Source organism: Stegostoma tigrinum, chromosome 22 (assembly GCF_030684315.1).
Source record: "Stegostoma tigrinum isolate sSteTig4 chromosome 22, sSteTig4.hap1, whole genome shotgun sequence".
In the NCBI taxonomy this organism is placed as follows: domain Eukaryota; kingdom Metazoa; phylum Chordata; class Chondrichthyes; order Orectolobiformes; family Stegostomatidae; genus Stegostoma; species Stegostoma tigrinum.
Window position 1 is genome coordinate 16,071,644 of NC_081375.1, and position 23,751 is coordinate 16,095,394.

General features: G+C 42.6%; 1 protein-coding gene across 1 annotated transcript in view; it reads right to left on the bottom strand.

Moving 5' to 3' along the window:
* Window positions 1-23,751, bottom strand: part of LOC125463872 (dynein axonemal heavy chain 17-like) — a 364,283-nt gene that overhangs the window by 228,658 nt on the left and 111,874 nt on the right. Inside the window, exons 19-21 of the mRNA XM_059653668.1 lie at window positions 9,971-10,127; window positions 6,743-6,847; window positions 2,611-2,768 (exon numbers count right to left, since the gene is read on the bottom strand). Of these exons, the coding sequence (XP_059509651.1) occupies window positions 2,611-2,768; window positions 6,743-6,847; window positions 9,971-10,127 (420 nt within the window). The remainder of the gene's footprint in view (window positions 1-2,610; window positions 2,769-6,742; window positions 6,848-9,970; window positions 10,128-23,751) is intronic.

The window sequence follows — 23,751 nt, forward strand, 5'->3', positions numbered from 1 at the left end:
TGCTTATGAGAATTGTTTCATCTCTAAAAAGGATACTGTTCACATGGTGTTCTGTTCCCTTCTCTAGATGAGTGACCCTCAGATGCTTATGAGAATTGTTTCATCTCTAAAAAGGATACTGTTCACATGGTGTTCTGTTCCCTTCTCTAGATGAGTGACCCTCAGATGCTTATGAGAATTGTTTCATCTCTAAAAAGGATACTGTTCACATGGTGTTCTGTTCCCTTCTCCAGTGCATCCACCATAAGGTAGTGTCTTCTGTTTTCCTCCGGTTGTTTAAAAATTCCTGCTGCTTGTGTCTGAGCCAACCCTCCCTTCTGCTGTTTCTCATCAAAGTGAGCCCTGAAATCTGTGAATTAAATCCATTCAGAGACAGTAAGAACTGCAGATGCCGAAGTCAGAGATAACACAGTGTGGAGCTGGAAGGTCCAGGCCCAAAACATCAACTTTCCTGCTCTTCTTATGCTTCCTGGACTGCTGGTGCCTTCAGCTCCACACTGTGTTGTCTCTGCATTAAATCCATGGTGGGTTGCCTCTCACCATATGTGAGACCTTCTTTGAACATGGAAACTACCTATTTCTCATCCATTTCGATTCCTCGAGGGCCATTACCCTGATAACAATGTCCTCAAATGTTTGCATGATACCCACTCCTAAACCTTAACTCTGGTTCCATTTATTGCTGTTCATGTTGTTCTCTGTATTATCAAGCTGGTACTCTCAATTGCTGCTGAAGAGAGTCAGCAGTCAGCTCCCACTTGCTTCCTTTTACAAGTCAAGGATCTAGATCTTTGTGAATCACAGGCACCGCTAAAAAAGATTTAAATTCATTATAAAATTGTTGTTAATAGGCCTGTTAATTGCCTCAATTGTACGCTGAGTGCATTGATATGCAAGGTCTGCCCTCCAAGCTGGATGTTGTTAGTGATATGGGAAACAACGTTAAGACGTCAGATCTCTAAAGACCTATGTTCGGTTTGTGACAAACAACACCTCCCAGTCATGAACCACTTCAACTCCCCCTCCTACTCCCTGGATGAGATGTCCACCTTGGGCTTCCACCAATGTCACAATAATGGCACCCAGAAACAGGAGGAACAGCACCTCAAATTCCGCCATAGCATACAACCCAATGGTCTCAATGTGGACTTTATGATCTTCCAAATCTCCCCACCCTCAACCTCATCCCAAGACCAGCCACCCCATCCCCGCCTCATTGACGATTCTGTCTTCCCTCCCACCTATCCGCTCCTCCCACTTCACTGACCAATGTCGACCACTACCTACCTACACTCACCTTTACTTGCTTCATCCCTGCCTCCTTAACCTGCCCACCTATCCACTCCTCCCACCTCACTGACCAATCCCCACCATTATATACCTACACTCACCTTTACTAGTTTCATCTCTGCCTCTTTGACCTGTCTATCTTCTCTTCCACCTTATCGACTCCACTATCTACCTGCTATACCGCCCTCCCACTCTCTATTTAATTCAGAGCTCTCTTCCCCTCCACCATTTCTGAAGAAGGGTCCCAACACGAAATGTCAGCTTTCCTGCTCCTCTGATGCTGCCTGGCCTGATGTATTCCTCCAGATCCACACTGTGTTATCTCAGACTCCAGCATCAGCAGTTCTTACTGACACTCAGATCCCAGTCTGTTGACCTCCATTCTGATTTTATGCACCTTCTCCTGCCACTGAAGCCAATTTGAAAGGACCTATAAAACTCCATCACAGTGTTGCCCGAAATACAAAGTTCAAACCCTGGCATTTGGCAGAGACCGGGGCTTTGAAATTAAATAATGTTAATTGTATGGAAGATAGGAATGAATCAAATGTCAGTTTCATAGTAGTTTTAATATTCATGATGTGGCTTTCAGTCTATTATTTTGTTTAAAACTTTATGGTGCAAACTATGCGGCATGGTGGCTCAGTGGTTAGCACTGCAGCCTCACAGCACCAGGAACCTGGGTTCGATTCCAGCCTCGGGTAACTGTCTGTGCAGAGTTTACACTTCTCCCCGTGTCTGCATGGGTTTCCTCTGGGTGCTCTGGTTTCCTCCCACAGTCCAAAGATGTGCAGGCTAGATGGATTGGCCATGCTAAAATTGCCCATAGTGTTCAGGGGTGTGTGGGTTATAGAGGGATGTGTCTGGGTGGGATGCTTCAAGGGGTGGTATGGACTTGTTGGGCCAAAGGGCCTGTTCCCACACTGTAGGGAACCTAATCTAAACTATAAAACTTCCTGAGAGGAAGAGGACAATACAGCACAATATCGTAGTACGTCAATGAAGCTCAATACCTCATTTATTTAGGCTAAAACGTCAATGTTCTATTAAAACATCATGGAGCACAGTGGTAGAAAAAATGAATTTGGAAATTCTACAGCAACTATCATTTTTGATAGACTACATTCTGGTTTCAATATATTTTACATATGTAACACACACACACACACACACACACACACACACACACACACACACACACACACACACACACACACACACACACACACACACACACACACACACACACACACACACACACACACACACACACAGCAAATCTACAGAACCATATTAAAACTAAATAATCAGTTACAGTACCGGAATAATGCCTTCAGATTTTCTGGAAGTTCTGTCCGTCCTGCGTAGCCTGGGTTCATTGTGATGAAAATACCAACTGTAGGGATAAGGACAATATTTTCTCCCAGAAAATTAAATTGTTTTTTCTTGTCACGTATTGCATCCTGGATACATTTCACCTGAAAAAACCACCTACTTTAACACAAAAGCAAAATACTGTACAAGTTATAAATCTAAAATAACACCAGGAAAAAAAACTGGAAATGTTCAGCAAGCAACATCCAGAAAACCAAGTTAACATTTGAGGTTGATGACCTTGATGAAAAGTTAACGGCCTGAAAAGTAGCTTATGTCAAACGTTGTATCATCTTTTAAATTATTTTTCTTTTTACATGCTCAATGAAGAGTATGAGATGAAAGCCAGGAGCATCACCAGGCGTAACTAAAAAGATGAAATGTCAAGCTGGTGAAGCTATTACACAGGACTACTTGCATGTTAAACAGCAGATCCAGCATGTAATAGACAAGGCTAAGTGATTCCACAACCAATGGATCAGATCAAAGTTTTGCAGTCCTACCACATTCAGTTGTGACTGATGATGAACAATTAAACGACTAACAGGAGGTATCTGCTTTGAGAAAATCTCCATCCTCAATGATAGGGGAGCTTGGCACATCAATGCAAAAGACAAGGCTGACACAATTTCATCCTTCTTCAACCAGAATTGCCGAGTCAGTGATTCCTCTTGGCATTTTACTGAGGTTCCGAGCATTGCAGTTGCCAGTTTTCAACCAATTGAATTCACTCTACCCCTATTTTTTGCCGTAGCAGCAGCGGGAACAGTGAGAGCGAGGACCGGGGCCTGCCAGAAGATAAGTTCTTCATTTCAGCAGCAGGGCTGAATGGGAGAGGTCAAATTGTGCTCGCTGAACGTGAGTGAACTGATATATCTGGGCAGTGGCTAAACCCAAGAAACTACACGTGTAGCGTCTCCCACCCATCCTCCTCCTTTGACCAAAGCAAAAGACTTTGCTGAGTTGATAAGGTAAGTGTTTTTCTTTTTTTTATCGCGTGCTGCTAAGTAGAGTGATTTGGTACAAATTCTTTTCACTTCATTTGTCAAGTATTTGATATTATAGTCAGACAAAGTTAAGCTTAGAAGTAAAAATGGCAGGAGATCCCAGGCCCGTGTTATGCTCACCAACTACCCTTCCACCATATCACCAAAACTTCAGTTCCTGCCTCATTCAGTCACTCCACATGGTGGGTTTGGGCTGTTTGGGCTGTGTAAAATCTCCCACAAAAGATGAGATGTTTGGAATTCTCTTCTGCAAATTATAAATTGATACAAGTTACTTGTTCATTAAAACTTTCAATTTATAGACTTTTGTTGGCAAAAGGTAGCAAGAAATATGGGGAATGTTGGGTGTATGGAATTGCATTGTAAATCAACCAGAATCTTGTGGAATAGCAGAATGGGTGCATTGGACAAAATAGCTTATTCTCATGGCTGTATTTTCTTAACCCCAGTTTAAATTCCATTGCTATTGAGCTGATATGATGGATGGAAGAAGGTAACCTGATCCTCTAGCAAGTGAAATTCAAATTTACTTAGGAGTTTCAGGATTGGTTCCTAGCTCGATTCGAGTAAGGTGTAAGCATTTTATGATTGGAAGTAGCTTACAATGGGACATAGAGGCAATTTGAAATGTTAGAAGTAATCAGAGACTGATCTGCACTGCACACCAATTGCCCCACCCTCATAATCTGGAACGGTGATCCTGAAATGGATCCTCAAATTCTGCTTTGAGTTGCCAAAAACAGAGGCTCCCAATCAGTCTAAACCTTGTACTTATGCTGGCAATAAAAGTTTGTGGATTTTCAAGACAAACTTTGCATATTTACACTAAGAGGTTACATCTATTGCACTCTAAAGGAATCTCGGCCTCCATCTCGATTCATCTCAGTGTAGAGTCCTTGGGATCAGGTCCAACAAACCTTGATGTAGTTCTCAAAGTTAACTGAGTGATAGAACATAGAACAGTATAGTACAGTACAGGCTCTTCAGCCCATGATGTTGTGCCGAATTTTTACCCTAATCCTAAGGTCTATCTGACCTCGACCCCTACCTTATATGCCTAACATATGCCTATCTAATAGTTGCTTAAATGCCCGTAATGAGGCCGACTCCACTACCCTCTCTGGCAATACATTCCACATCCTGACCACTCTCTGAGTAAAGAACCTACCTCTGATGTCTCCCCTCCACTCACTTTAAAAACTATGCTCCTTCATAATAGCTACCTCCACCCTAGGCAAATGTCTATGGCTGTCCACTCTATCTATACCTCTGATCATTTTGTACATCTCTATTAAGTCACTTCTCACCCTTATCATTTTCAAGAGAAAAGCCCAAGATCTCTCAACCTTTCCTCTTAAGGCCTCCTCTCCATTCTAGGCAACATCCTGGTAAATCTCCTCTGCACCTTTTCCAATGCTTTCACATCTTTCTTGTAATGACGTGACCAAAACTGGACACAATACTCCGGACATGGCCAACCAGGCTTTTGTATAGCTAGAGCATAAGTTCACGGCTCTTGAACTCAATCCCTCCATTGATGAAAGCTATCATACCACATGCCTTCTTAACAAGTCTATTCACTTGGGTGGCAGCTTTCAGGGAATTGTGGGCATGGACCCCAAGATCCCCCTGCTTCTCCACACTGTCAAGAATCTTTCCTTTAACCCTGTATTCTGCTTTCTAATTTGTCCTTCCAAAATGAATCACCTCACACTTTTTAGGGTTAAACTCCATCCGCCACTTCTCAGCCCAGCTCTGCATCCTATCAATGTCCCTTTGTAACCTAGAACAGCCCTCCGCAGTATCTATAACTCGACCCACCCTAGCATCGTCTACAAACTTATTAATCCACCCTTCAACTCCTTCATCCAAATCATTTATTAAAGTCACAAAAAGAAGAGGATCCAGAACTGATCCTTGCGGTGCACCATTTGTAACTGAGCACCGTGTTGAATATTTTCCACCCACTACCACCTTTTGTCTTCTAAGGGTCAGCCAATTCTGAATCCAATCTGCCACAATTCCCCATATCCCATGCCTCCTTATCTTCTGCATGAGCCTACCATGAGGAACCCTATCAAATGCCTTACCTAAATCCATGTATACCACATCTACTGCTCTACCTTCATCCAGGTGTTTGGTCACCACTTCAAAGAATTCAGTAAGGTTTGTAAGATCTACTCCTCAAATCCATGCTGACTATCACAAATCAAACTGTGTCTTTCTAAGTGATCATAAATCCTAAACAAAATTATTACATCTGTTCCTTTGCATCTGAGCTTATCTAAAATCTGTGAAATTCATTCAGTGATGTTAGCATATTTCTAATTTCTTTCCCTCCTAAAGTCAAAGAAGTTCTGGCAGAAGTATAGGTCTACGGAAGTTGTAGTCACTGAAGAGTGATACAAGCAAATGACAGTACAATGATCCAGCTGATAATTTGACTCATCAGGCATTGTTAAATTTTGTGCAGATATCTGCTTAAATTAATCAGGCCTGCATAAAGAAAGTTGATTTTCTAATTTTGATTGCCATAAATTGGGTTAAAATAACATGGTTGTGCTGCTAACTAAGAAAGATGCAAGTTACTCCCCAAGAGCCTCAGGTCGGAATTTGGTGTTACTTTTTTTAAGCATTTAGTTTTCCCCTTTGAAGGTTTCCAATACTGCCTGATGGATATGACCTGCAACATGTATACGGGTTCTACTCTCCTACTAGGATGTGAAACTTACAGGATGTGATGAGGCCCTTAAATGATCCCTTTGTGTCCTGTGAGGGCCCAACTGACTCTGGTTAGAAAAGCCACTTTGTACATTCTCGCCTGGGACTTAATTGGCGACAGCATCTTCACCGTGCATCTGCCCACTCAATTAACAGAACACGCCCACCCCAACTCCACATTCCAGGCCACCTCTGAGCAGAGAATTGAATTATGGATTTAGTGCCAAACCATGTGTGACAGTGATTTTCCATGAATTAGAGTAGATTTCCATTAAATTGTAGAATTTGAACAAAAAACATTGTTACTATTCTTGAATAGAGAAGGCATGATTAAAAATTTTAAAATCTACCTGCACAGCAATCACTGACAAAACTTCAACGGAGATCCTGTTGAATTCATCAAAACAGCCCCAGGCTCCACTTTGCGCCAAACCCTTGTAGATATTCCCGCAGGACTATATGGTGAAGAAAGATCATCTCTATAACTGTTAACACACTTTGAAAGATAAAAACATAGGTATTGTTCTTAAGGAACAAATGATAAATAATAAAAATGCAAATATGCACTTATTCAAAATTTCTGTTAAAATCCAAATTATTTAACTTCCAATTATAATAAAGTTTAATCTTATTTTAGTTTCATTCATTTAAATTCGTCATACTTCATTTTTTATAAGCAATAGGCATTAAAACAAAGAGATATGCACAGCATTGCCCTAATGTTATTAAACAAATTGAAGCACATATGGTCTGTTAAATTTAATTTTAAGGGGCATAATGTCCAGTTCCATCAGAATACTCTGCAACTCATATGCCTCGGCCAGTTGTCTTAATCTGGACAAAAATCCCAATTACGGTTTCCCTTGGTTCTCAAATTGCCCAGTAAAACCAATAGTGTAGGCCTGGTGTCGTAATACTCCTTAACTAAATCTGTCAACTGCTGAAAGGTCTTAGTATCTGGTGCCTCAGGGCAGCTAGGCTCCTAATAACCAAAAAAGCTGCAGGTCCACAGCTGACAGGAGAATTACTCGTTGCATTTCAGTGCAATTTTCCCAGAAAAAAAATGTATTCTTTCCACATACCAGGCATAGTCTTTGACAGTAGGATTGAATGAGTCAAGGTTCCCAAATAATTGCAGGCCAGAAATGTTTACCTCACCTCAAAGATGGCTGTTGACAGCAAATTTCTTCAGTAGCATCTCATATTTCGCTTGGGAACCCTGCAGCCCAAGGGTATCAATATGGACTTCACAAGCTTCAAAATCTCCCCTCCCCTAACCACATGCCAAAACCAGCCCAGCTAGTTCGCACCTCCCTAACCATTCCTCCCACCTCAAGCCCCACCCCCATCTCATCCCGCCCCCTTGACCTGTCCGTCCTCCCTGGACTGACCTATCCCCTCCCTAACTCCCCACCTACATTCACCTTCCCTGGCTCTAACTCTGCCTCTTTGATCTGTCTGTCTCCTGTCACCCTATCTTCTCCTTTATCCGTCTTCTATCTGCCTCCCCTGTCTCCCTATTTATTTCAGAATCCATTCCCCTCCCCCATTTCTGAAGAAAGGTCCCGAACCAAAATGTCAAACTTTCCTGCTCCTCTGATGCTGCTTGGCCTGCTGCGTTCATCCAGCTTCACACAGTGCTTTCTCAGGTTCCCTTAGAATCTTCTATATTTCATTCTTCTACTCTCCACATGCATGCAGGCCCAGTCAACACAACTTTTCCTCATATGATAATCCCTCATAAACTCAAATCATCAAAGTGAACTTCCTCTGAATTACCTTCAATGCCAATATACCTTTCCTCAGATAAGTGGCCTAAAACTATCTACAATGTTCCATCTGTGTTCTGACTAATGTCTAGCATTTTGGAAAGCTTTAAAAAGACTTCTCCACTTTTATTTTCCATTCCTTTGAAATAAAGGCCAATAATCTATCTGTTTTCCTTTGATTCCTGCTGAACTTGCATATTAGCTTTTCGTGATTTATGCATGAGGACTGTCAAATGCATTTGTGCTGAAGCTTTCTGCAGACTTTCTCCATTTATATAATATTCAGCTCCTCTACAGTTCTTGCTAAACTGCATTATCTCTATATTGTATTTAATCTGGCATGTTCCTGCCCATTGAGTCATCCTTATCACTCATAAATAAGCAGCTCACCATCACCTTCTCAATGGCAACCAGTGATGCCTATGAGTTACAATTGCTCACCCAGTCAGCAAATATGACATCCCGTGAATGGAGAAGCAGCAGCTGCAGGGACTCTTAAAATCTCACAGTATTTTTTAATAGTGATTTTAACGTAACTACAGAACTTTGTCGGCCTGAATCCTACCATAAAATAGTAATGGGAAAGACAATAATTTTAACTTATAAGTTCTGTGGATAAAACAACTTTTCTTTCCCAACTACTCTTACAGGTTTGGAATTTCAGCAACTTTTGAGCATCAAAATGGACTCACAATAAGAACATTTTGTGAAGCACTAAACTGGAACAAAAAGGAATTATTCTGGATTGCTCAACTGAGATTTCTAAACTGCAGGTCATGTTTCATTAATCTTCTCAAACACTGAACAATTAACGTAGCAAGGGAAACACATTTGATAAGAATTATATAGATTTTCAAAAATTACTTAATAGAATTACAGCAAAGATAATAATTAATGAAATTAAAAGAAAGCTGCCCAGAAACTTAGAAATATTTGGAGTTCTGAATGCATAAAATAAAACTAAAAGCTAACTTCTAACAATTTAATGATTGGTCAACCAATGTAATCTGTGCTGGGTAACTTATTTTATTCTATACATTTAAACAATCTGAACAGAGAAACTGGGGAAGCAATCTGAACAGAGAAACTGGGGAAGCAATTTTGAATTTGTATTGTAACATGAATTATAGAACATCATTAACAACTATGAAAATGTGCTTTGACCTATGCCTAACCTACCAAAATTTGCAGTGATGCTTGACTTTTAAACAATGTCTTAAACTTAACAATGAGATGTGTCTTAGAAATAAGAATAGCCAAAGCTGAAATATATAAAATGAGGATTTGAAATATATTACAAGAGGAATGGGATTTGGGTGTGCTCAGTGATTAAAATGGCAAATAGGTTCTGTGGTTTTGTACCGGAAAGGCCTTAGATAGGCCATACATGTGCATTTGTCATTTCTTGAAGGAAAGCACAAAAGCAATTGGAATGTTTCAGGATAGATTTTCCAGGGTCTAACTTGGCATGAACAGCTGCGGTTTTTGAGAGACTTGAGAAGTTTTCTTTTTACTAGTGACTTCCTCGTTAACAAATAACATGATAGATTGTTTCCACTGTTCAGAAAGAAAATAAAAAGTGGATTTCAAATTTGAATAATAAGTACTTAAACAGCAGTTAGAAAGTAGAAATTTTTTCCCTAGTTCTTGAAGCACAACTTTCACCTTTTTTTGAGATTCTGTAGTTATGAGTCTATAGAAAACTGAAGTGTCTAAGATCAAGCAGGAAGGTGTGATGAGACTAAATTTTCACACAGAGAAAACAGGCACTCAACCATGAAATTGCAAGTAAATGAGTATTTTTCTTACTTTGTAGTCCATTTGTTCCGAGCAGTTGAATACATACACCATAATGCCTAAAGCTCTCCCTAAATCTTTGGTTGTCTCTGTTTTTCCTGTTCCTGCAGGTCCTGCTGGTGCACCACCCATAATCAGATGCAGTGACTGTGTTAATGTAATATAGCACCTGAACAAAGCACAAAATAGGATGAACTTTTGATTTTTAACCAAATAAAAATATATGTTCTGAGACTGATATGCAAGCTGATAGATCAAATTGAGGTAGTTTTATCGAATTGAAGATATTCAATGACACATCACCCAGAAGTACCAAATTTGTTTCTTCACGAAGACGGAATCTTAACAGTGGGTCTTGTACAGTCGTCTTTTCTTTATGGGCTCAGTTCAGTAATAGAGATGGTGTAGGTGTTATATGGAAAAAAAGAAAAAAAATAAATATTCCAGCACCTCAAGCAATTGCATTAATTTACACCTGTTTAAATCACGCTTTGGCAGATTGTGAAAAGCGAATTCAAATTTTTTAATGAAAGTAAAAGCCTAGTCAACTGGCATCCACATAACCATTGTTTAACCCATCTATTTACCGAAGTTGAGATAATAGGAACTGCAGATGCTGGAGAATCTGAGATAACAAGGTGTAGAGCTGGATGAACACAGCAGGCCAAGCAGCATCTTAGGAGCAGGAAAGCCGACGTTTTGGGCCTCGACCCTTCATCATTTTCTGATGAAGGGTCTAGGCCCGAAACGTCGGCTTTCCTGCTCCTAAGATGCTGCTTGGCCTGCTGTGTTCATCCAGCTCTACACCTTGTTATCTCTATTTACTGAAGTCAATTTAAGGAATGAAATCTGCCATCCTTACCTAATCTAGACTAAATGTGACTCCAATGAGTTTGAGATTTAACTGCCCTCTGGGCAAATAGGGATGAGAAATAAATGTTGGCCTTGTCAGCCATGCCCACAAACATTGAATGTTTTTTTTAAACTGCATGATAATGAGAAAATTGTCCCTGTATTATAAAAATTGAGTTGTTTAGGTAAGTCCATCTTTCAGAGAATTTTCTGAAAGGAAAATCATGCATGACATATGGACACCTCTGGCTGGGCTAGCATTTATTGGCCATTCTTTGTTGTCATTAAAAAGGTGATGATGAGCTGCCTTCTTTAACTTTGGCAGTTCATTTAGTGTAGATTGGCTGACAATGCTATGACCAGAGTTCTAGAATGTTATGGAAGACACAGCAATACATTTCCAAGCCAGGATGGTAAGTGACTTTGAAGTGAACTTAGAATTAGTTGCGTTCCCACGCATTGGCTACCCTTGTCATTCAAAATGGAAGTGGTAGTGGGTTTGAAAGCTACTGTCTGAGGATTCTTGGTGAATTTCTCCAGTGCATCTTATGGATGGTGTGCAATGTTGCTACTGAGAGTCACTGGTGTTGGAGTGAATAATTTTGGACATGGTGTCAATCAACCATTCTACAGTCCTGGATGGTGTCAAGTTTCTTGAGTGTTGTTAGAGGTGTCAACCTGGTGGAGCAGCAAAACAGAACTACTTGCATGTCAAATCGCATAGTAGGAAGTGATAGACAGAGCTATGCAAGTCCAGAACCAATGGATCAGATCTAAGCTCTACATTTCTGTCACATGAAATCGTTAATGGTGGTGGACCTTTAAGACAACACTCTAGAGGAGAAGACTCCATAAACATCCCCAACCTCAATGATGGGGGAGCCCAGCACATCAGTACAAAAGATAAGGCTGGAACATTCGCAACAATCTTCAGCCAAAAGAGTTGAGTGGATCATCCAAGTTGGCCTTCTCCAGACATTCCCAGTCTCAGAGATACCAGTCTTCAGCCAATTCAATTCACTCCACATGATATCAAGGAATGGTTGGAGGCATTTGATACTGCAAAAGCCGTGAGTCCTGAGAGCTTTCCAGCAATCATACTAAAGACATGTGCTCCAGAACTCGTCACACCCCTGGCAAAGCTGTTCAATTGCAGCTATAACACTGGGATCCACACAACAATCATAGAATTATCATAGCATCATACAGGAAAGGCCTTTCAGACCTTTGAGTCTGCACTGATAAAAAGAATACCCTGAACATACATTAGTCCCACTTCCCAGAATTTTGCCCATAGTCTGAAAAGTTATGAGATTTCAAAGTAGAATGGAAAGTATAACTTTTGAGTACTGAACTATGTATTTCGTGGGAATAGTGTTAAGATTTAGAAAAAAAAGCCATCTTTTCATAATGATGACTTCTTTTTCAGAGGGGAGGTGTAACGAAGTTGGATAGAGTCATTGTGAAGTGGATGGCAGGAAGCTAGAATGTGTGGCTTCTTTAAGAGATTTGTGCTTTGTCTGTACTTGTGCACTTTTTAAAAAATTCTGTCTGCAAGCAGCAGCTGAAGTTGCCAGTACAGAGAGTCTCAAAGTGAAACAGATGTATCAAAAAAGCCTTACAGGTGGCAGGCAAAACAACAGTCTTGTTTTGGTAACAAAGCGTGGGGCTGGATGAGCACAGCAGGCCAAGCAGCATCTTAGGAGCACAAAAGCTGACGTTTTGGGCCTGGACCCTTCATCAGAAAAGAACTTTTTCTGATGAAGGGTCTAGGCCTGAAACGTTAGTTTTTGTGCTCCTAAGATGCTGCTTGGCCTGCTGTGTTCATCCAGCCCCACACTTTGTTACCTTGGATTGTCCAGTATCTGCAGTTCCCATTATCTCTGATCACAGTCTTGTGTTGATGTTGTGAAAACAAGTTTGAATTCAGCTAATTAATTTAAAACCAAATTCAGTGACTCAAAGCCAATTGAATTTAAAAACTCTGAATGATTTAGTTCTGGATTGAAGGTGGTGCTCGTTGAATAGTTTTCTGTTCATTCTGTAAATTATTTCCATTATTAGTAATTTACTAAAGGCAAGGTACAGTATTGTAGTGAGGAAGGTGACAAAGAATGTTGGTGTAATGATATAGTATAATTTGACAATTGCTAAGGATTAATTTGACATAGCAATAATCAATTGAATGAATATATGTGAAAAACAGTTCAGTGTAAAAACAGAAATAACACGGTGTAGAGCTGGATGAACACAGCAGGCCAAGCAGGAAAGCTGATGTTTCAGGTTGAGACCCTTCTTCAGAAAAATGTAAAAACAGCCTGTTTTGTCTGGAAGGTAACTGCAATAACCTTGGCTGGGTTTGGGAGCAGATTGTTATGCAAAGACACAGAGATATGGATCTGTTTTTGCAAAAAGGAATGGTTAGGAAAAGTAGTCAAAGATGGCACCTAATATTATATTCAGAATCATATTAATATTAGAGACTCTTCCCAGCTCATGGGGCTTCCATGGACTGTCACCATCAGACTGAGGTTCATGAGACCAGTGCCATGAATCTAAGATAGAGCTCAAAGTACCACCGTCACCAGTCCTCAGAGTTGAAAGGCAGTGAGACTCATTAGTTTGCAGGTATATAAGGCTGTTTAAGCTAATAGATTCACTCATTAGTTTGTATTTGAAGTAAATTAAGTGAATAAGTTTGCTATGTATTGAAGCATACTTGTCATCTTTTATTAATTTTGATTGGACCTTAAAGAACCCGTTGGGTATTTTCAGCCTAACAGTGCATATCCTGAAAAATGTGAGCCATTTTCTATAGTTTGGAGCCTCCATCTTATGAATGCAGACATGAATAGGGAAGTATATTGTTGCCTCCATATTTTAACACAGCCTTCTGCCAAATGAGGAAAAGAGTATTTTTAGACCAGGATTTCAAACTCAAGACTAAGGAAATGGTTTATCAGCTCAAATAATCCTCATGCGCCATTATGCTTCAGGAACATAGAAATCAGAAGCAGCATGTCAAGTCTCTGGACGTGTATCATCAGTGGTGCCTTGGCAAGATCCACCAAATCTGGCACCTAAAAGATGATCCAACCATAGTATTCTCTCCCAAGCATACATGGCCAACACTAGGGTCATAATCACATAAAACCAGCGCTGCTGAGCAGAACATATTGTTCTCACACCTGGCTCCAAAGGCAATGATAATAGCAACTGCAGATGCTGGAGAATCCGAGATAACAAAGTGTGGAGCTGGATGAACAAAGCAGGCCAAGCAGCATCTTAGGAGCACAAAAGCTGACATTTCGGGCCTAGACCCTTCACCAGAAAAAAATGTTTCAGGGATATCTTCAAAGTATCCTGGAAAAGGTCAAATATTCCTGTCAGTTTATGGGAGTCTCTGGTTTGTGCTCAGCCAAAATGAAGAAAGTTTATTGATTCAATGGCATTAGCATCACTGAATTCCCCCACTATCAACATCCTGAAGGTTACTATAGACCAGAGACTGAATAGGGCTAACCATACAAATACCGTGACTGCAAAAGCAGGTCAGAGGTTAGAAATCTTGCAGTAACTAACTCACCTCCTGACTCTCCAAATCCTGTTCACCAGTTATCATCTAAAGATGCATGGAAACACCATCCCCTGCAAGTTTTCTTACATGCTCCACGCCATCCTCTCTTGGGTATATACTGCAGTTCCCTGTGTGTCACTGAGTGGAAATCCTGCGTTCCCTCCTGAATAACATTTTGGGTGTATTTACACAAAATGGACTGCAGTGGTTCAAGAAGGCCACCATCACCACCACCACCTTCTCTAGAACAACTAGAGTTGGTAACAAATGCAATGTAGTCAGCCAAGATTACATCCCATGAATGAATAGAAAAGGAACACAGCTGATTAGCAAAATGCAGGTCTTAAGCAGATTTTTAAATTCCACAGTTACCTTCTGCACCTGCTGCCTTTATGTTGGTTTTGAAACACTTTGAAATGTAGCACCCTGCAGAAATTCAGCTTTTGCTTGGTTTGTCTACACGTCGACAGACATTTTGTCAAAAGAGCTGAGATAATTTTCGAGATTACTTTACTAGCTGCAAGGGAGGCTACTCTAACATTTATACAGGACCTTCATCAGGACTGGGGAGAGGGAAGGAAGCTCAGAAAAAACAGAAGGTGGAGAGTGGGGCTGGGGGAAGGCAGGTGGGATGGTTATAGGTGGATGCAGGTAGGGGTTTGTGGAGATTGGTCAATGGGAAGGCTGGGGCAGATAAGTGAGAAGGAAGATGGACAGGTTGTATCAGGACAAGACGGGGTGATGAGAGGGAGGGCAAGACATGGGATGAGGCTGGAGGTGGGGAGATTTTGAAGTTGGTGAGTTCTATGTTGAGGTCATTGGGCTATAAGTTTCCGAGGTGGAATATAAGGTGTTGTTGCTCCAGTTTAAGTGTGGCCTCATTGTGATGGTGGAGGCGGCCCAGGGTGTACATTTCGCCAAGGGAATGGGAGGAGGGATTGAAATGGCTAGCAACCACAAGGTGGTGTTGATTGGAGTGTACGAAGCACAGATGCTATGCTATGGTCACTGAGTCTGCGTTTGGTCTCTCCAGTGTAGAGGAGACCACATCGGGAACAATGGATGCAGTAGACCAGATTAGAAGACATACAGATGAATCCCTGTCAGATTTGGAATGATGGTTTGGGACCTTGGATGGAGGTGGGAGGGGAGGTGTCGCACTTCCTACAGCCACAGGGAAGGGTGGAGGGTGTGGTGGAAGGGTTGCTGGTGAGTGTGGAGCAGATGAAAGAGTCGTGGAGTGAGCGGTCCCTATGGAAAGCAGATGGGGTGGGGAAGAAAATACCACTTTGGTGGTAGGGTCTGATTGCTGATGGTGAAAATGGTGGTGGATGATGTGTTGGATTTGGAGATTGGCAGGGAGGTCTGTGAGGACCGGGGGACTCTATTCTTATTGTTGCTCGGGCTAGGGAGTTTAAGAGCAGAAGTTAAGGGCAGGAAATGCAGGAGATGCAGTTGAGGGCATTATGAATCACAGGAGAAGGGAAGTATGGCCCTTGAATTAGGAGCACATAGGCGATGTCTGGGAGAGGTACACCTCATCCCAGGAGCAGATGCGGTGGAGGCGGAGGAATTGGGAGTATGGGATTGCATTTTCCCAAGAGGGTGAGTGTGAGGAGGTGAAGTCAAGGTAGCTACGGGAGTCCAGAGATTTGAAATGGATGTCAGTGCTGAGTTGGCTGCCAGAGGTGGAAACAGGGACACCCAGGAAGCAGAGGGAGGTATCGAAGATGGTCCAGGTGAATTTGAAGTGAGGGCAAAAAGGTGTTGGTTAAGTGGATGAACTGTTCGAGTTCATCATGGAAGCATGCGGCAGCACCTATATAGTCAATCATGTAGCGGAGGATGTGGTGCAGGATGGTGCCAGTGTAACTGCAGAAAAGGGACTGTTCCACACATCCAACAAAGAGGCAGGCATAGCTCGGACCCATGTGGGGCCCAACGTACCCCTTTAGTTTGGAAGAAGTGGGTTGAGTTAAAGGAAAAGTTGTTAAGGGTGGGGATAAATTCCATCAAGCAGATGAGTGTGTCCATGGAAGAGGACCAGTTGGGCCCACAGGAAAGGAAGAAACAGAGGGCCTCCTCATGGTGTCACAGAGTTTGCATCTGGCGTCAGCAATGCAGAGGTCAGTATGCTATACTACCATTGTACCGCACACCCCTCCCCCTTGTCAGAGTGTTTAATGGTGTGGTTGGGTTGGAGTGAAGTAAGCAGAGGGTTTCATGTTCTGTTCAGAGAAGTTGCAATAGGTGAGACAGGTGGAGAGATTAAGGCGATCGATGTTCTGATGGGAGTTGGAGATTTTTCAGTGAGATAGCAGCAGGCAGAGACAATGTGTCGATTAGGGCATTGACGTTTGTGGATTTTGGGTAGAAGATAGAAACAGGTGATGCGGGGTTGGGGAATAATCACATGGGAGGCTGTATGTGGTGACTCTCTGATATGTCCTTCTACTGTCTCCTCGATTATGACCCCATCCCTGATCACCAAACCATCATCTCCCTGACCATCAATAACCTCATCACCTCAGGAGATCTCCCGTTTACAGTCTCTAAGCTGATAGTTCCCCAACGCCGCACCACCCATTTCTATCTCCTGACCAAAATCCACAAACCTGACTGCCCTGGTCAACCCATTCTTTCTGCATGCTCCTGCCCCACTGAACTCATCTCCACCTACCTCAACTCCATTTATCCACCTACTGCTCCTCCACCCCCCCACCCCCCCAAACCCCGCCACCACCGGTCTAGGAACTCCTCACCTACATTTGGGACACCCTCCATCTTCTCCAAGATTTTCAATTTTCCAGCCCCCAACACCTCATCTTCACTGCGGACATGCAGTCTCTCTGCACCTGCATTCCCCCTTGAGGATTGTCTAACAGCCATCTGTTTCTTCCTATACTGCAGGACCAATCAGTCCCCCTCAAACAACACTCTCATCTGCTTGACAAAACTTATTCTCACCCTCAACAGCTTTTCCTTTGCCTCTTCCCACTTCCTACAAACTGAAGGTGTGGTAACAGGCAACCACATAGGTCTCAGCTGCGCTTGCCTCTTTGTAGGACACATGTACAGTCCCTCTTCTGCAGTTATACTGGCACTATTGCTCACCTCTTCCCCCGCTACATTGATTTCTGCATAGGTGTTGCCTCATGCTCAAACAGTTCATCCACTTCACCTACACTTTTTATCCCAACCTCAAATTCATCTGGGCCATCTCCGACGTCTCCCTTCCCTTCCTGGACCTCTTCGGCAATCAACTCAACACCAACATCTATTTCAAACCCACCATCTCCAATAGTTATCTTGACTAGACCTCCTCCCATCCACCATCTTGGGAAAATGCAATCCCATACTCCCAATTCCTCCACCTCCATTGCATTTGCTTCTGGAATGAAATGTTCCACTTCCAGACATCCCCAATGTCCTCCTACTTCAAGAGCTGTAAATTCCCTCTCCAATGATTCCTATTGCCCTTGAACACATCTCCTGCATTTCTGCCCTCAAAACCCCTCCCCCAGCAACAATAAGGATAGAATTCCCAGATCCTCACATACCATCCCACCAATCTCCAAATTCGATGCATCATCCTCCATCATTTTCACCATCTGCAATCAGACCCCACCACCAGAGATATTTCCTTCCCCACCCCGTCTGCTTTCCAAAGGGACCGTTCACTCCAGGATTCCCTCGTCTGCTCCACACTCCTCACAGACATCATCACACCCAGCACCTTTTTCTGCAACAGCAGGAAGTGCTAATCCTGCTCCTACACCTCCCCTCCCACCTCCATCCAGGGTCCCAAACAGTCATTCCAAATCCGACCTGTATGCTTACTAACCTGGTCTACTGCATTTGTTGCTCCCAATATGGTCTCCTCTACATCAGAGCGATCAAGCTCAGACTTGGTGACCAATCCGCAGAGCATTTGTGCTCTGTATGCTCCAATCAACACCACCTTCCAATTGCCATCCATTTCAACTACCCCTCCCATTCCCTTGGTGACATGTCCACCATGGGTCTCCTCCACTGTCACAATGAGGCCACATGTAAACTGGAGCAGCAATACCTTATATTCCGCCTTGGGAGCTTATAGCCCAATAGCCTAAACATAAGATTCACCAGCTTCAAAAACTCATGCCTCATCCGATGTCCAGCCCTCCCCCTCAACCTTGCTCCTTGACCTGATACAATCTGTCCATGTTCCTTCTCACATGTCCACCCTTCCCTTCCCATTGACCAAATTCTCTAAACCCCTACCTGTATCTACCTATCACTTTCCCATGTACCATCTGCCAGTCCCAACCCTTCCCTCTATTTATTTCTGATCTCCATTGTCCCTCCACACTCCTGCTGAAGGGTCCCACTCCAAAGTGTCGATTTTCCTGCTCCTCATACTCCTCCAGCTCCGCATTTTATTGAGTCTGACTTCCGGCATTTGCAGTCCTTACCATCTCCTAGTAACGCTTTTTAATATCACTGGAAGCATATACATTTTATAAGTCTTCTAGCCTGATGATTCCTATCCCAAATCCAACCATAAAAAAACTGACCTCCTGGAAAAAAAATACTACAAGGGGTTGTCCTGGCAGCCAGTTGAACATCTATACTTTGAAAAATCCTGCAACAATCTTGATTTCTGACTTCAGTTATTGAACTCACCTAAACTACACTTTCAGGCTGAAAATGTGGCCTAGAACTGCCCAAAATGATATTTTGTTTCAACAATAAACCAAACATGTGATCTACACACTGGTCTTTGTTTACTACTTGTAAAAGTGCACTGTTCTCCTGCACATATATTTGATGCTGTGTGTCTAGGTGGGCAAATGATCATGTTTTTCAGGGTGAATGTGTGAATGCATAATCTTGTTTACTTAACATGACGAATTAAGGCTGCTTTAAATTCACAGCAAACAGTTTGATTCAAAAAAATTGGACTATAATGATCTGAATCTGACATTAAAAGCAGGAATAAGAAGCTAAAGTGAAAGTCTAATAGTTAAAATTGTTCTTTTTAAAACAATAGGATTATAGCATCAGAGTTTTTGTGATAAGATTAGAAAACAAAATGGTTGGCTTTAAAAGGAAAGGCTTCATTGAGCAGGAGGATTCAACCTGGCAAACGATAGACTCCGCAGTAATTGAAACCCAAAGCATTAACTAACCACGTGGAACTTACTGTGAGAAAAGGGATATGAAGACATTGGCTAAACATTTTAATGTCATCCAGACTTGGAACAGGCAGAAGATATAGAACTTGATTCAGATCTGATTGGCACCATGCCCACAAACATTCATTCCCTCCGATACCAAAGCTGAGTAGTAACAGTGTGTGCTATCTAAAAGATATACTGCAGAAATTGATCAAAGATCCTCAAACAGCACCTTCTAAAGCCATGACCACCCCTGCCCTAGAAATACAAGGGCAGCCGAAAAACGGGTAGACCACCAACTGCAAGTTCCCCTCCAAGCCACTCACCACTTGAGCTGGAAATATATCACCATTCCTTCACCACTGCCGGGTCAAAATCCTGGAACTTCCTCGCTAATAGCAGTTTGGGTCTACCTACAGCACACAGACTGCAGCGATTCAAGATGGCAGCTCTCCAACACCTTCTCAAGGATGATTCATTTAGAATACTGTGTCCAATTTTGGGCCCCACACCTCAGGAACGACATACTGGCACTGGAGCGTGTCCAGCAGAGATTCAGACGGATGATCCCTGGAATGGTAGGCTTAACATACGATGAAGGCTGAGGATCCTGGGATTGTATTCATTAGAGTTTAGAAGATTGAGGGGGGCTCTAATAGAAACTTACAGGCAAATGCATGGCTTAGAAAGGGTGGACACTGGAAGGGTGTTTCTGTTAGGCGGGGTGACTAGGACCTGTGGGCACCGTCTTAGAATTAGAGGGGGTCAATTTAGAACAGAAATGAGGAGACATTTCGTCAGCCAGAGAGTGGTGGGCCTGTGGAATACACTGCCATGGAGCGCAGTGGAGGCCGGGACGTTAAATGTCTTCAAGGCAGAGACTGATAAATTCTTAATCTCGCAAGGAATTAAGGGCTACGGGGAGAGTTCGGGTAAGTGGAGTTGAAATGCCCATCAGCCATGATTAAATGGCGGAGTGGACTTGATGGGCCGAAAAGCCTTACTTTCACTCCTATGTCTTATGGACTCAGAATGGCAATAAATGCTGGCCAGCCAGCGATGCCTACAGTCACAAGTGAATTAAAAAAAGTTCAAGCAAAACGGAGTGGGGTGAAGGTGTACTTATGATGTTATATGTCTGGTAAAGATAGCCAATCAGCCTTTAAAATGTTCTAAAGGAATCTTACAAAATGGCTCCGAGAAGTTGGCAGCAGCCAATCCCCAGAAACTCAAATCCAAGTTATTTGGGTTCAGAGCTGGTCATTTACAACTGATCTGCAGTTGTCTGCAATTCAGCATTGCCAAAAGGAAATCAAGTGCATGTGTGAAGCCATCACCTCTATCCTCTGCTTCCAGCCCCTTGGCTCGCAGTGGTTGTTTCTTTTTCCGAGACAACAAAGTGTAGAGCTGGATGAACACGACAGGCCAAGCAGCATCTTAGGAGCACAAAAGCTGACATTTCGGGCCTAGACCCTTCATCAGAAACGGGGGAGGGGGAGAGGGTTCTGAAATAAATACAGAGAGAGAGGGGGATGGGGATCGAAGATGGATAGAGAAGATAGGTGGCGAGGAGACAGACAAGTTAAAGAGGTGGGGATGGAGCCAGTAGACATGAGTGTAGGTGGGGAGGTAGGGAGGGGAAAGTCAGTCCAGGGAGGACGGACAGGTCAAGGCGGCAGGATGAGGTTAGTAGGAAGGAAATGGGGGTGCGGCTTGTGGTGGGAGGAGGGGATAGGTGAGGGGAAGAGCAGGTTAGGGAGGACGATCTGGGCTGGTTTTGGGATGCAGTAGGGGGAGGGGACATTTTGAAGCTTGTGAAATCCACATTAATACCATTCGGCTGCAGGGTTCCCAAGCAGACTATGAGTTGCTGTTCCTGCAACATTCGGGTGGCATTATTGCGGCACCGCAGGAGGCCAGGATGGACATGTCGTCTGAGAATGGGAGGGGGAGTTGAAATGGTTTGTGACTGAGAGGTGCAATTGCTTATTGCGCATCAAGCATAGGTGTTCTGCAAAGCGGTCCCCAAGCCTCTGCTTGGTTTCCCCAATGTGGAGGAAGCCACAACAGGAACAGTGGATGCAGTATACCACATTGGCAGATGTGCAGGTGAACATCTGCTTGATGTGGAAAGTCTTCTTGGGGCCTGAGATGGGGGTGAGGGAGGAGGTATGGGGGCACGTATAGCACTTCCTGCGGTCACAGAGGAAAGTGCCGGGTGTGGTAGGTTTGGAGGGGAGTGTGGGGCGGACAAGGGAGCCATGGAGAGAGTGGTCCCTCCGGAAAGCAGGCAAGGATGGGGAGGGAAAAATATCTTTGGTGGTGAGGTCAGATTGTAGATGACGTAAGTGGTAGAGGATGATGCGTTGGATCCAGAGGTTGGTGGGGTTGTACATGAGGATAGAGGGGGATTCTCTTTTGGTGGTTATTGCGGGGACGGGGTGTGAGGGATGAGTTGCGGAAAATGCGGGAGACACGGTTGAGGGTGTTCTCGACCACTACAGTGAAGGGGAAGTTGCGGTCCTTGAAAAACAAGGACATCTGAGATGCATAGGAGTGGAATGCCTCATCCCGGGAGCAGATGAGGCGGAGGCGAAGGAATTGGGAAAAGGGGATGGAATTTTTGCAGGAAAGTGGGTGGGAGGAGGTGTATTCCAGGTAGCTGTGGGAGTTGGTGAGCTTGAAATGGATATCGGCTTCTAGATTGTTGCCTGAGATAGAGACAGAGAGGTCCAGGAAGGTGAGGGAGATGTTAAAGTTAGTCCATGGGAACTTGAGGTTGGGGTGGAAGGTGTTGGTGATGTGGATGAACTGTTGGAGCTCCTCATGGGCCCTTTGTTTTGTCTTAAAATCATCACCTGTGCAGAGATTTTCCTTTTGTGTTGTGTAAATGTGTCTGTGGCTGGGATTAAGATGATACAGTTTAAAAGATGGATCATATTTTAAGTTTTAACCAGGGTCTGCCACTCAATTTAAGTGTATGTTTTGTTCATAATAAGTGGGTTATTTTGAGTTCATTAAGGAAACTGGTTCCTTTATTCTGGGTAGCAGTACAAAAGAGAAGCTATTGGTCATTTTTCAGTATATGAATTGACAAATATTTACTCATCGTAAAACTGGCAGAGTTGGGGATTGATTATTAGTGCATTACACCCATTGCAGTTTTAACAGAGGGGCAGGGAATTTAATCAGCTTTGAAGTCAAAGAACTTAATTGCTATCGTTTATTTTGTTGTTGGCTTTCTGAACCTTGGCCTCTCACCCAGTTAAGTTCCTCCACCTAGCTTGCTTCTCATCTCTTCTAAGTCCAGAACATTCATCCCTTATTTCATGTAGCAATTCATGCCTAGGCACACCATCTAAATAAGTTTCATGAGTGGTACCAGCATACACCCAATTTAACAGCTGCGTTGTCACTTCTACTCAATTTAGTTTTTACAAGATTTGCAGATTTTTCAACATAACAATTGCTTTTATTTCACTGTTTTCTTGCGTCATTGTTTCTCCTTTCTGTTATTTTCAGATTCTTACCAAATTAGTTTAAAATAGCTTTTAGATTGATTCGTACCTCCTTATTCAGAGACTGCAGTCTTGATCTATCTACTTTCTATTGGCATGAAATTGTTCCCAAATCCCTCCAAAATATCTTTAAGAAATATTTTTCATTCATTAAGTTCCTTTCTTTTCCTCATCTAACAATTTTCTCCAATTGCTTTACTTTCCAGTTCGATTAGTGCCTTCCCAAGCCCAGTATTCTTTTTCTTGGCCCTTTCTTTCAGTCTTTCTTATCTTTTTGATCATTTCCTGACATAGCTGGAAAATTCCTTGGACAGCCTTTGAATTCAGAAAACATTGCTTCATCTAAAATGCAGCAATGTTATCATGTATACTTTAAAAGGATTTCCACGAGACTTCTAGCAACTGAATATACGTTGAATAGAAGCAGTTCCAAGAAATATCTCATTCTCAATCTTTCAGTTCCAGAATATATGCTTAAATCTTTAAGTAATTCAACATGCCACCCACAAAACATTTTGCTAAATCATTCTTGAGTGAGTTAATTCATATCATATCATTCTTCTAAAACTCTTCAAATGGAAATGTTTCAGATAATGGTGCCTTGTGATCATAAATTCATGTGACATGTTTTAGTGTTATCCTTGGGAGCATGCTAGAAGTCAGGAAAAAATTCTTCAGCACATGCCC